Genomic DNA, 13083 nt, shown 5'->3' on the forward strand with positions numbered 1-13083 from the left:
TAACTAAATTAGTTATAATTATTTTAATGAAAAGAATTATATCCTTATTTATTATAAATAATCGTTTATATTTTTTTCTTTTATTCTTAAATTTATTTTTTTTGATCATTACTATTTTAAAATTAATTTTGATTAACTTAGTATAACAAGTTTTTATTAATTTAAATTTTTTATGAAAACAATTTTTATTTAAAATTTCAAATATTTATGCTAAAATTGGTTAAATATTATTTATGTTTACTTTATTTTTTTCCTCTGAAATTTATTTATCTTTTAAATTTTCCAAAATCTATTTTATTTTTAAACTATCATTTAATGTTTTTTCCACATAATCTGAATGTAGAAATTTAACTAAATATTTAATACTATTTTTATCTTCATTTATTTTACATTAAATTTTTTCCAAATTACTCGTAACATCGTTAATAGTATATTCAATTATTTTAAGTTACTCTTCTTATTAAAAACGCTCATTTTCTTCGTATTTTAACTACTCTTATTGTAAATTTTCAAAAAAAGAGTCTAATATTTATTATATTTACTACCTAAACTAATATATTTAATCAAAAATAGTCTATTTGTTAGACCTTTGTTGATAAAAATCTTACAAATTTAATAAATTCTATTCTAAATTTTTATATATATATCTTATAATTTTATTTGTATTCTAATATGTCATTTGTATTTATTCAATTTACGGTTCAATTTAATTCTTTTAATGCAAAAAATAGTGATCGTTTATACATTCAGGGCATAATGGCATTACACATGATGACGATTTACAAAAATTTGTTATTGTCTCGTTATTATGTAAAATACAAGTTTGTTAATTTTACATTGTTAATTATTTTATTTTTAAATATTTTATAATCTTAAAAAACAGTAAATTATAATTAATATATTAAAAAAATGAAAAAATTATTTAATTTAATAATATAGATGTATAGAATATATATTTATTTATATAATATATATAATTAAAAAGAAAATAAATTTTATAAATATATATATAAATATGTAAATATTTAAATATATACATATATACATATATACATATATACATATATACATATATATGTAATAATATATTTCACATAAATATACTATTAATTATATCTTAATTTAGTTTATCTCTTTTATATAGTCCTTTTATTTTTTAATAATTTGCATCAATATTTATTATAAAAAAATATTTTAGAATTGTATTAAATTTAACACCTACTTTTACCTAAGAATTTATTAAATTATCATAATTAGTTGCAGCCTCTTAATAATTACTCCAATATTAAGGATTACATATTTAAATTCTTTTGTATCTTCCAATTTCATTTATAATAGAAGAAATACAAAATAAACTAGTAAAAGTTATTGGATTTAATATGCCTTTATATTTCATATATATTAAAAATGATGCTGTTCCTTACATAAGATCTTAATTAAATAAAATAAGATAAATATATATTAATATATTTATGTATATTTATATATATTTATATATATAAATATATATTTTTATATTCATAATTTCATTTTTCTAATATTTTTACTTTAATATTTCTTAAATATATAAAAAAATAATGAATTGATATAAAATACGATTCTTAATTTATACATATTATTTTTTAAAATATTTACATAAAATAAAATAAAAAAAATATATAGAAAACATTATTTATAAATTACATGGACAATGTATATAATATTTTAGATTTTTAGGATAAGATTCTATATAATTTAATTCATCATAATATGTTTTTTCCATTTATTATTTCAAAAAAAGTTTTTAATGTAAATTATATATAATCGCATCTATTAATTAAGAATTATTTTAAAGTTCATCAATAATTAATATTTAGTTGTTTTATTTTTATAATATTTATGTTTCTAAATTATTTATATTCTAATCTTAAATTGATTTTTTTCTTGTATCCATTTTATTTTTAAAAGATATTAAGATATTTTTAATATATAAAATATATTAATTAATTTTTATATATTATTAAATAAAAAATATATAAAATAAATAAAAATATAAATATCATGAGAATATATTTTTTTTATTCTAACAAACAGACACATTATTATCTATAAAACTTCCCAAAATTAAATACTACCCACTCCAATCTAAAATACCCCCAGAAACTCCAGCTATTACATTTTTACTATTTAAAATACTTTTATTTTAATATTAATTTTTTTCTTTATTAAAATAAATAATTTCAATCCCTCCCCAATAATCAACTTAGCTTTAACTTCCTTAGTTATTTTAAATTTTTTCTAAATAACTATTGATAGTTAAATAATCCCATAATCTATAAGTACCTCCGATTATAAAAACATCCAATTTCTCATTATATGAAATATTATCAGGTTTAACTTAACTTTTTAATTATTAAATAAGTTAATATTATCCATTTTCTAATACTTTAAAAATTTTTATAGTCTTATTTATTGTATCTCCTATTAAAACTATATTTTTCTTATCAAAAGAAATTCCATTATTCATCACTCCGTGACTTTCTTTAATTTCATTACATTAAGTAATTACATCTCCTTTAATTAATTAACATTCATATGTATAATTATTTTTTATTTTCAATCCTTAGGTTAAAATACTCATTATTTTTTCTTTATAACTATAATACTTTTATCCTTTAGAAGGAGCTGTGTAAGGTTACCAGATAGTAATTAAAGCCTTGTTACCTTCAAATACTACCAAATCATTCGAAATTCCATTAAATTTAATAGGTAATTAAGTAAAATTTTAATATTTTAATTTAAAAGTGTTCTCGTCTTCTTTTATAACCTCAAAATATTCGATTCTATCACTAACTCCAGAGTAATAGGCATGGTTTATAACATATAGTATATTTTAATCATAATATATTCCATGAGGAATTAAAAATACATCCTCAGGAAAACCGATTATTTCTACTTTTTTAATCTATAAATTCTTATCTTTGAGTCCAGAAATTTAATAAAATCCACCTTTTTAAACCTCATCTATATCTTTTAATCCTTTAAAAATCATGTGAAGTTGTGCATGACCTCCTATTACTACATTATCAGATATTTAGACTATGTCTTCAGGGCCAGTATTAGAAAAGTTTTAACTTTTTAAATATTTGCAATCAGAGAAATATTCATCGTTCTATTAAAAAGTAGAAAAAATATCTAATTCGTATGCTATAAATGAAAAAAATATGACAACAAAAGAGATAAAAATAAAATTCATTTTAAACATATAATTATATATTAATAGTATAATTTAAATTGATATTAAAAAAGCATGTATTTTTTATTTAAAAATAAATAAAAATTAAAAATAAGATAAATTAAACAAATAGTATAAAATTAAACAAAAAAATAAAAAAAATGAAAAATAAATAAGCATAATAAATATATGAAATTTAAATAAAAAAAATTTATATATATAAATAATTCAGTATATTATTAAAAATAATAATGATAAAATAAATATAAAAAAAAAATTACAAAATAAATAAAAAAAATTTAATATATATCTATATAAATAAAAAATATTAATGTATTTATATATAATTAATTAATAAATATAAATATAAATATAAATATAAATATAAATATAAATATAAATATATATATTTATATATATATATTAAATTAAAAAATATTTTTAAATTAGTATATATTGATATATATTAATATTTTTTAAATATTTATTTATTTAATTAACTTTTTTTATTTTATTTTTTTAATTATTAAACATTAACAAAATTAATAAAATATATATATATATATATATATATATAACATATATTTAAAATTTTATTTTAAATTTTTTTTTAATATTTATTATTATTTTTATTTATTTTTCATTATAAATTAAAAATTTAATTTAATATTTTTTTATTTTTTTATATTTTTTATATTTATATTGAATATATATTCGGTTTATAAAATAATTCCAAACAACTAATAAATCCATATTAATTTTCATTTTATTCTAATATATTTTCATTATAATTTTCGCTTTCTTCTTATTCTTACTTATCTACAAAAACGCTTGCATTTCCATATTTTTTATTTATATTTTATTAATTTTTTTTTATTTTTTCATTCAGTTTTTATAAAATTTACTTTTTATATTCTTCACTTCCTTTAATATTTTATAAATAAGCATTTTATTATTATTTTTAGCTTTTTTCTTTCATTTCATTATATTAATTTCCAGATATTTGTATTCCATTTTATTGAATTATAATATTATTTATATTCCATGAATTCTAAATAATAAAATTTCCATTTTCATCTAAAAAGCTTTTAATATTATCCTAATTTTTTTCATTTTATTCTAAATTATCACGAAAACATTTATTTTCTTAATTATTTAATTTTTTTTAAGTTATTTATTTATTTTTATTTTCAGATATTACTTAATAAATTTTTTTCATATTTTTTTTTTTAAATATTTTTTTTTTAAATATTTTTTTTTAAATTAATTTTTTTTTATATTATTATTATTTACAATTTTTTTTTTTTTCATTTTATAACTGTAAATACAACAACTAAAACTATAGCAATAACTATTAAAATTAAAATAAGAAAAATTAAATATTTTTTTCGAGCTTTTTTTTATTATTATTCTCCTTTTTTTAATTCATTATTAGCTTCTTTTACATCTTTCTCTACATTTGCAACATTTTCTTCAATAATATTAAGTACTTCCCCTTATTAATTAACCTAATTTGCAATATCATACATAATTTCATTGATAACTTAAACTTCATTTTAAATAAACTACAAATCCTATTATTTTTCATCTAATAATTATTATTCTAGATCTAAATTTTACTTAAAGCTATCTTTTTATTACAATACTTATTATTATTATTACTAATTATATTTAACATTTTATTTATTATTAAAATTAGCATTAATAGCCTAAGAATTACTATTTCTTTATTATAAAACAGAAGAAGTACTACTGGAAGATTTATTTGATTTTTAAATTTTATTAAAATCTTTAAAAATAATTTCAAAACGTTCAATTTCGTTTTATGCTTGTTCTTTTTAAGTTTTAATGACATTTTTTTATTGACTTGTTTTTTATTTTTATTCTAATTAGTTTAGTTGTAGTTTTAAAGTTTCGATGCTTATTTTCATATTTTCACATATTTTTGCTATTTCAGATTTTTGACTATCGTTGTAAATGTTTTTAGTCAAAAAATTATTTTAAGAATTTATTTGTTTTAATTGATTTTGGAGTTGTTCTTGGATTTATTAGAAGGCTTATTTTTTTATATTTGCTTCTAACATAACTTTTTTTATTTTGTTTATATATTTTATAAAATAAATTTATATTTCTTTATTTTAAAATTTATTTATTTAATATTAAAGATAATTAATAAAGAAAAAAGAATATATTATATCTATTAATTAAAGAAAAACAAATAATTTATTTTATTTATAAATATAAAAATATAATATTTTATATAATTTATTTTATATATATATATATATATATATATATATATATATTATCATAAAATTTTTATATTAATTTATTTCTTTTTAATATCTTTTTATTAATTTTATTTATATAAAATAAATAGTATTTTTTTTAGATTTTATATTTCTTTTTTTTAATTATTATAAGCATATATAAGTTATTTTTTTTTATATCTTTTTGTAATTATTAAATGACAAAATAAATAAATATTAATATTCTGAAAAAAAAAAAAAATCAATAATAAAAATGTATATAAATAAAATTATTTAATATAAAGGTTATTAGTAATGAACAAATATATAAATAAATATTAAATAAATAAAAATATTTATAATTATTAATTTTAAATTTATTTAATTAATATTGTTTTAATATAATAACTTAAATATTCATTATATAAAATATATTATCTATATTAATCACTAAATATAAAATATAAATATTTTAAAAAAAAATTTTTCATAAATATAAAATTTATCATTTATCATATTAATAATTTACTTTTTATAGAAAAATATAAATTTTACATTATTATATTCTATATTGATAATTATTATAAACACCTTAATTCAAAAAGATAAAAATAAAAATTAAATAAAATAAAATAAAAAAATATTAAAAAAATAAAGAAAGAAAAATTTAAAACAAATGAATAAATAAATTCCTTTATAAGGCCCCTGTATTTTAAATAAAGTTGAAGATCTTTCTTATTAATGGGTTTAATAAATGGAGGATATTTATAATATAGAAAAAGGTATTCCAATAATGGATTTCACGGAATTATGTTCTACAATAAATACTGACATGGAATTTAGAGTAATATAAAAAAAAATATATATATATATACTTAAAGAATAATCTGTTTAATTTTATTTTATCTAAATATAAAAAAAAGCTTGTAAGAAGATTAACAGAAACTCAATATCATAATGAACGTTTAAAAGATTATGATCCAAACTTAAATAAATACAATAGATACAATAATATTATACCATGTAATAATAAATAAACACATACCTATGTATATAAATTTTAAATAATAAAAAATAAAAAATAAAAAACAAACATAAAAATTAAAATATATAAAAAAATTTTCGATTACTAAAAAAATAAAAATGGTTAATATCATATTTATAAACAAAAAATATATAAAAAACATATTTTTTTCATATTAAAGTTGAACATTCAGAAGTTAAAATTAATCAAGATAACTTAGATGATTTAGAAGAAGTTTAATATATCAATGCCTCTTATATAAATGTACTTAATTTTAATAATTTAATACCTTATAAATATATATTTGCTATTTTGTAAAAAAAAAAAAGTCTGATATATAAAATAATTGCGAAAAAAAATTTATTGCAACATAAGGACCATTAATTACTAGTTTATCTCATTTTTGGAAAATGATTTGGTATCATGATATTGAATGTATTATAATGTTATGTAATTTGAAAGAAAACGAAAAAGCTTAATGCGATTAATATTGGCCAAACGAATCAGGATAATATCAAGAATATGGTTCATTTAAAGTAACTTTGATCAAAGAAGAACTTTTTTTGGAAACAGTTTACAAAAGAACATTAAAACTAGAAAAAAAAGATGAAAATTTTAACAAAACAATATTTTAATATTAAGTAAGTAAAAAATAGAAAATTATAATATTTTTTTATATTTATAGTGGTAAGATTGGAAAGACCATAGTGCTCCAAGTGAAAGTGATTATACTATAATGGAATATTTAATTCATATAATGATAGAACAATATGAAAAGTTAAATATTACAGTTATCCATTGCAGGTAAATATATATATATATAAATATATATATATATATATATATATATAAATATATATATATTTATTTTTTATATATATCATTTATTATTATATATATTTTATATAAATTTTACATCAACAAATAAAAGTGCTGGTGTTGGAAGAACAGGAACATTATTATCTTTAATTAATTTAATTTTGGCTTTTAATTGTTACAAACCTAAAATAATTTAAGCACTTAAAGAAGGAGGTAATATCATAAATAAATATTATTTTAAATACTAATATTTTACAATAATTAATTAAGTTTAAAATTAAGATTTAAAAGATTGTACATTAAGTGTTTTTTCAACTGTAAGAAGATTAAGAGAATAAAGATGGGGAATGGTTCATCATTCTGAATAATATAGCTATATTTATAAATATATGAAATTAGTAATATAAAAATTTATAGATGATGAAAAAAAAAAATTAAATTAAGAATGAAAAAATAAATTAAATTGATATTTTTTTTTTTAATAATAATTATCTAACACTAAAAGAAAATAATTTATAAATAATAGATAAATATATATTTAAAAACTATATATTTATATTTTTAAAATATATAATTAATAAATATTTACATTTTTTTATATTTAAATAAATTTATGTATAAAAATTGAATAATTTAAGTTAGACTAAATTTTCAAAAAATTATATAAATATAAAAAATAATAATTTTTTTTTATTTAATATATTAAAATAAAATAAAATAAATATATATTTATAAAATAAATAAATATATATATATATATATATATTATATTTTATATTAATTATTAACTTATATAAACCTTTATATTTTAAAATTTATATTATTATATATAATAAATTAAGATTTCTTTATAATTTTAAAACATATATTATATAAAATATGTAACAACTTAAAATATAAGCAAGCTGGTTGACCTAATTGTAATAATAATCAGATGGTTCTTATAAAAGAATTTTATATGATTAATATATATAAAATGCTTTTATATTTGTTAAAGACGTAAATAAATAAAAAAATATATTCAAATATAATAATAATAATATTATTTTAAGTTATATATTAATTTTATTTATTTATAAATTAAAGCATAATGATTATGATGATGATGAATTAATAGTTAGTGTAAATGTAAATAAAATGAAAGATAATAAACTTGATTAATTTACCAAATAATATATTATAACAACTGAAGAATTATGTAAAGAGCAACTGGAAATAATCAAAAAAGGTAAAAAATTAAATTAAATATGTTTTATTTTTTTCATTTAAAATATTAAAAAGGAAAAAAACTTGGTAAACTTCTATAAAGAAAAGCTATTATAAACGAAGGAATGTTAATTTAATTAAACGAAAAAACTTAAAAATAATTAGGACTGATATAAACTATAAAATATGATAAAGTAATAATATAATAAAATTCATAAATAAAATTAAAAAAGAATAAAAATAAATAAAATAAAATTAAAATTAAACATAAAATATTAAATAATAATAAAAAAAATATTTATATATATATATATATATATATATATATATATTTATATATATATATTTTTATACACATATATATATATAGAACACTACACAATCTAATCAATCTTAAAGATATAAAATTATATTAAATGTTGTTCAATTCTAGAAAAACGTTAACTAACCTATTGAAGTATATTTTAATAAACATAGTGATGCTAAAAGACTTAGAAATCATTTTTTTTTAAAAAACATATTAAATAAATGTTAACTAATTAAATAATGTTCTTAAATTTACAAAAATGAAGTATTAAAAATTTTCAACAAAAAAATAGAAAAATATGCATATAAAAGTAAATAAGAACACTAATTTTAATTAGAAAAAGAAAATATTGAAAAGTAAAAATAAATGAATATTTTATTTTAATAGACTTTCTTTAAGTTTTCAGCTATTTAATTAAAAAAAATGGTTAATTAATGGAAAATAGCCTCTATTAAATTAGAAGATTAATTAAAATAAAGATAATTGCAAATTTAAACCTATAGGAAAAAAAATATCAAATCATTACAAAAATCTAACTTAATTTACAATTATGACGATTTTTTTACCCAAAAGGCAGTCTCTTAAGCTTTAAAAAACGCTATAGATGCCTAAGTTTAGTATATGCCAGCTTAAATTACCGATCCTAAATTAAAATAAGTTTCTTTATATGACTTAGAAGAAGAAAAAAGGATTGAATTAGCTTTCAAAAACCTTATTATTCACTAAAGCATCGAAATAATTAAGCCTATAATTGAAGTACATTACATCCCTAATTACCAAGATCCTTTTGAAACCAGAAAAATAAACAAACGCAAATATACAGTAAAAGAATTAGAAAATGAAAATTGTATACAATTAGAATTCTTCGGAAGATTAAATTCTTAAGTTCATTTAAATCATTATTTATGGACTTTAGAAGATTACAATTTTTCAGATAATTAAAACAATATATAAAGTGTAAAAAAAAAAAAAAATCTTTAAGTATATATATATATATATATATTTTTATTTAAAAGTAAAATAATAAAACTTTCTAATTCTAAATTAATTAAGATTGTAAAAATGATTATTTATAAATTTTTATTTATGAAGGATTAAATGCTTCTATTCATAGTGAAAAATATGAATATAGATTACTTATTTCAGATTTAGCTAATGAATTTGCATCTAATAGAGAATTATGGATACCTATAAAAGGCAAATCTAGTCAAATAATTAATATTTGTATAAATATGACTTCATTCGTATGTCCATATTTAAATAATTTTGAATTATAAGCCTAAAACTATGATGATTATTTTGAATAATTAATCGAATCTGAAAGATGCTTATTGAATGATCCTTTGTTCCCCGATGTTATAGATTAAATAGAAATTACTTAAACAAGTATCCGATATTTAGTCTGGAAACTCGAACTATTGGAATAAAAATGCGGTCAATCATTATAGCTTTTAAGCGGCTTTATTTTAGATAATTATGGTGTTAATAAAGATGTAGAAAAAGACGTTAAAAGAATTATATATAAAAGAACATAAGAACATCTTACATTAATAGTTACATAAGAAGTAAATATATATATGTTGTATATAAATAATTATTAAATATATTATAATATATATATATATATATATATATATATATTTATATATATATTTTTATATAAATTATTTTATTAATTAAATTATATATATATATATATATAGGGTTCTGATATTCTTGCGGATATATAAGAATGTATAGCCAGTTCATTAAAATAATAATTTGTAAGTTTATAAGAAATAATGTAGAATATAAATAATTATAAACGCGAAATCGGAAAAGTTAAACTAAATAAACTTTTTATTGAAGGTCTTCCAAATTATGTTCGAGAACTTTTCTGGTATAATTTGTTATAAATTGAAATGTAAGTAAAAAAAGATGAATAATTAAAGTAAATAAAATATATATACATAAATAAATACATAATAAATATATATATATATATATATATATATATATATATATATATATATATATATATATATATATATATATAATTATATTTAGTATTAATTTTAATGATGAAGAAATAGTCTTTAAAAGTTATATATACTACAAAAACATGAAATAATATACTGAATATATTGAAAATTACATATAAAGTGAAAAACAAGAAAATCGTATTCATGGATAAATAATCGAATAATAATACCGAAATTTACTAACTGCAATTTACAATTACCTAGAATTAAATTAAATAAATATCAAAAACAGTGGTGATTCAATAAAATGGGTTTTTCGTTTAGCCCATAAAATTCTTATAAGCACTAAATATAATTATTTAAATAGTTCCGAAAAAATATAACATCTAGAAGGTTAAAATATTGACATAAATAATCCTTCTAAGGAAGAATCTTATTGTTTTTGGTGCTTTGTGTCTTTATTTAAGGAAATATATGAAGATTTATTAACTTAAAACATCCCAAGTGTTAGTTTGAGAGTTGCTAAGGGTGTTTGGGTATGCTAAAAATTACTAAAATAAGATTTAAAAGATAAATTTAAGGACTTAAAAATCGAAATTCCTAAACTTTGGTTCTACCTACACTATACTGTCTTTATGTACTGCTTTTAGAGTATTCAATTTTTCAGAATTTTAGATATTTTAGTATTTGAACTAGGTGTAAATCAGGTTTAAGGTTTCGAAAATGCCTTTCTGGCGGTTTTTGTGAGTTTTTTAAATGAAATAAACTCAAATTTAATTCATGAAGAAAAAGATTTAATTGACTTATTGACTATTGAGGGAATTTTTATGACCTAAAATTTAATAAAAAGTATATATTAAAACCTTGAAGTTATAAAAAATTAATAAAACATAAACGAAATAAATGTTCTGGAGAATAGATTTTAAATAAAAGAAATAATTTCTAGTCTTGTAGCTGGTTTTGTATTTTAAAGCTAAGAAAATTTATTATTAGAAAGAGATATTTTAAATAACAGTAAGGAAGAAAATAATAATATGTTAAAAAATATTATGTTTGAAGAAGAAAATTACTAATAAAATGAAGGTTATTAAGACATTAGTAAAAAATCGATACATAATTAATTTAGATATTCTTAAAAAGTACATATTGATAATTATAATAATGTTGATTTTGATGAAGATATGGGAGAAAATAAATATAGGAAAAAAGATTATTTAATTAATTCAAAATATTATTCTAATAATATAGAATTATGATATTTTTATTTTATAAAAAAAAAATATATTTATTAATATTTTTTAAAAATATTATATTATATCATAAAATATATTAAATTTATAAATTATATTGCAATTATTATTATAATAATTATAATAATTATAATAATAATAATTATTATTATTATTATTATTATTATTATTATTATTATTTTTAATATTATTTTTATTTTTAATATTATTTTTATTATAATTTATAATATTTTCTTTACATCTATTAAAATATACATTTCTTTTTTATTATTCATTTTTTATTTAAAAAAAATTATCAATTTTTTTAATTTTTAATTTTTGTTTTTATATTACATATATTAATCCTTTTATTAATTTAATTAATAACATTGATTACATATTAAATTTATTTTATTAATATTTTCTTTTTATAATTATTATATATTATTATATAATTATATAATAATATTTATTAGCATTACTTATATTAATAATTTATAATTTATATTTCTTCTTATTAAAAATACTATAATTACGTTTATATTTGCTTTTTTAATAATGTTAATACATTATTAGCAATCTTATTACGTTTATATTTTATTTAATCTTTTATTTTCTTATAATAACATATTTATTAATTATTAAATTATTACCATTTATATATTTTACCTTTCATCAAATTTATATTCACTTTATTAATAATTTTATATTAATGATTGATCTAAAAATAAAGAAATCTTTTATTTTAATCCTATATAATTTAGTTATTTTTATCTTAAAGTTATATAATTGAATTTTATAACTATTCACAATAAATTTAAAGTTAATTAAATTTTTTATTTATATTAATATATTTATTATTTAGTTTTACATATTCATCTTTTTATTTATTAACTGACATATATAAATTATTATTATCTTATATCAAATATTCAATTTTTTTTACAAAAATGCTTATTTTTTATTAAAAATCATTTTTATCTAATGTTATTTTTTAAAAATAAAAAAAAAGTAAAATATTATATATATATATATATATATATATATATATATTTATATATATATATATATTGT

The 13083-nt window shown here is 15.0% G+C and overlaps 3 protein-coding genes across 3 annotated transcripts, besides 43 other annotated features; 1 reads left to right on the forward strand and 2 right to left on the reverse strand. All coding sequences in view use genetic code 6, as the record gives it.

Moving 5' to 3' along the window:
* Positions 1–4: 4 nt before the first annotated feature.
* Positions 5–1063, reverse strand: IMG5_149450 (hypothetical protein; the record flags this gene model as incomplete). Its single annotated transcript, XM_004030925.1, has 1 exon — positions 5–1063. A coding segment is annotated over one exon (1059 nt), but the record flags the coding sequence as incomplete, so codon positions are not given.
* Positions 997–1089: a microsatellite.
* Positions 1006–1076: a microsatellite.
* Positions 1090–1454: 365 nt separating the features above from the next.
* Positions 1455–1510: a microsatellite.
* Positions 1455–1518: a microsatellite.
* A 443-nt stretch (positions 1519–1961) lies between these two features.
* Positions 1962–2034: a microsatellite.
* Positions 2002–2036: a microsatellite.
* A 2-nt stretch (positions 2037–2038) lies between these two features.
* IMG5_149460 (hypothetical protein) lies at positions 2039–4162 on the reverse strand (the record flags this gene model as incomplete). The annotated part of the gene is made up of 5 exons (XM_004030926.1): positions 2039–2148; positions 2323–2381; positions 2646–3151; positions 3496–3524; positions 4120–4162. The coding sequence occupies 5 exons, from the start codon at positions 4160–4162 to the stop codon at positions 2039–2041; spliced, it is 747 nt and encodes a 248-aa protein (XP_004030974.1).
* Positions 3303–3359: a microsatellite.
* Positions 3306–3372: a microsatellite.
* Positions 3465–3512: a microsatellite.
* Positions 3499–3623: a microsatellite.
* Positions 3569–3624: a microsatellite.
* Positions 3573–3638: a microsatellite.
* Positions 3765–3791: a microsatellite.
* Positions 4058–4110: a microsatellite.
* Positions 4060–4110: a microsatellite.
* Positions 4163–4351: 189 nt separating the features above from the next.
* Positions 4352–4401: a microsatellite.
* Positions 4402–4423: 22 nt separating this feature from the next.
* Positions 4424–4520: a microsatellite.
* Positions 4424–4521: a microsatellite.
* Positions 4432–4474: a microsatellite.
* Positions 4437–4491: a microsatellite.
* Positions 4437–4496: a microsatellite.
* A 911-nt stretch (positions 4522–5432) lies between the features above and the next one.
* Positions 5433–5520: a microsatellite.
* Positions 5486–5520: a microsatellite.
* A 556-nt stretch (positions 5521–6076) lies between these two features.
* Positions 6077–6141: a microsatellite.
* Positions 6134–11527, forward strand: IMG5_149470 (protein-tyrosine phosphatase protein, putative; the record flags this gene model as incomplete). The annotated part of the gene is made up of 15 exons (XM_004030927.1): positions 6134–6307; positions 6387–6486; positions 6669–6751; positions 6817–7128; positions 7173–7291; positions 7419–7519; positions 7577–7704; positions 8393–8534; positions 8588–8706; positions 8883–8969; positions 9207–9776; positions 9836–10384; positions 10523–10602; positions 11148–11316; positions 11477–11527. The coding sequence occupies exons 1-15, from the start codon at positions 6140–6142 to the stop codon at positions 11525–11527; spliced, it is 2778 nt and encodes a 925-aa protein (XP_004030975.1). The 5' UTR covers positions 6134–6139.
* Positions 6525–6581: a microsatellite.
* Positions 7296–7387: a microsatellite.
* Positions 7343–7395: a microsatellite.
* Positions 8004–8069: a microsatellite.
* Positions 8014–8063: a microsatellite.
* Positions 8028–8077: a microsatellite.
* Positions 8692–8809: a microsatellite.
* Positions 8717–8787: a microsatellite.
* Positions 8738–8809: a microsatellite.
* Positions 8807–8881: a microsatellite.
* Positions 10405–10487: a microsatellite.
* Positions 10421–10521: a microsatellite.
* Positions 10759–10854: a microsatellite.
* Positions 11528–12086: 559 nt separating the features above from the next.
* Positions 12087–12129: a microsatellite.
* A 3-nt stretch (positions 12130–12132) lies between these two features.
* Positions 12133–12248: a microsatellite.
* Positions 12180–12261: a microsatellite.
* Positions 12195–12263: a microsatellite.
* A 175-nt stretch (positions 12264–12438) lies between these two features.
* Positions 12439–12479: a microsatellite.
* A 546-nt stretch (positions 12480–13025) lies between these two features.
* Positions 13026–13080: a microsatellite.
* The last annotated feature ends 3 nt before the right edge of the window (positions 13081–13083 follow it).

Source organism: Ichthyophthirius multifiliis (assembly GCF_000220395.1).
Source record: "Ichthyophthirius multifiliis unplaced genomic scaffold scaff_1120509251148, whole genome shotgun sequence".
In the NCBI taxonomy this organism is placed as follows: Eukaryota; Ciliophora; class Oligohymenophorea; order Hymenostomatida; genus Ichthyophthirius; species Ichthyophthirius multifiliis.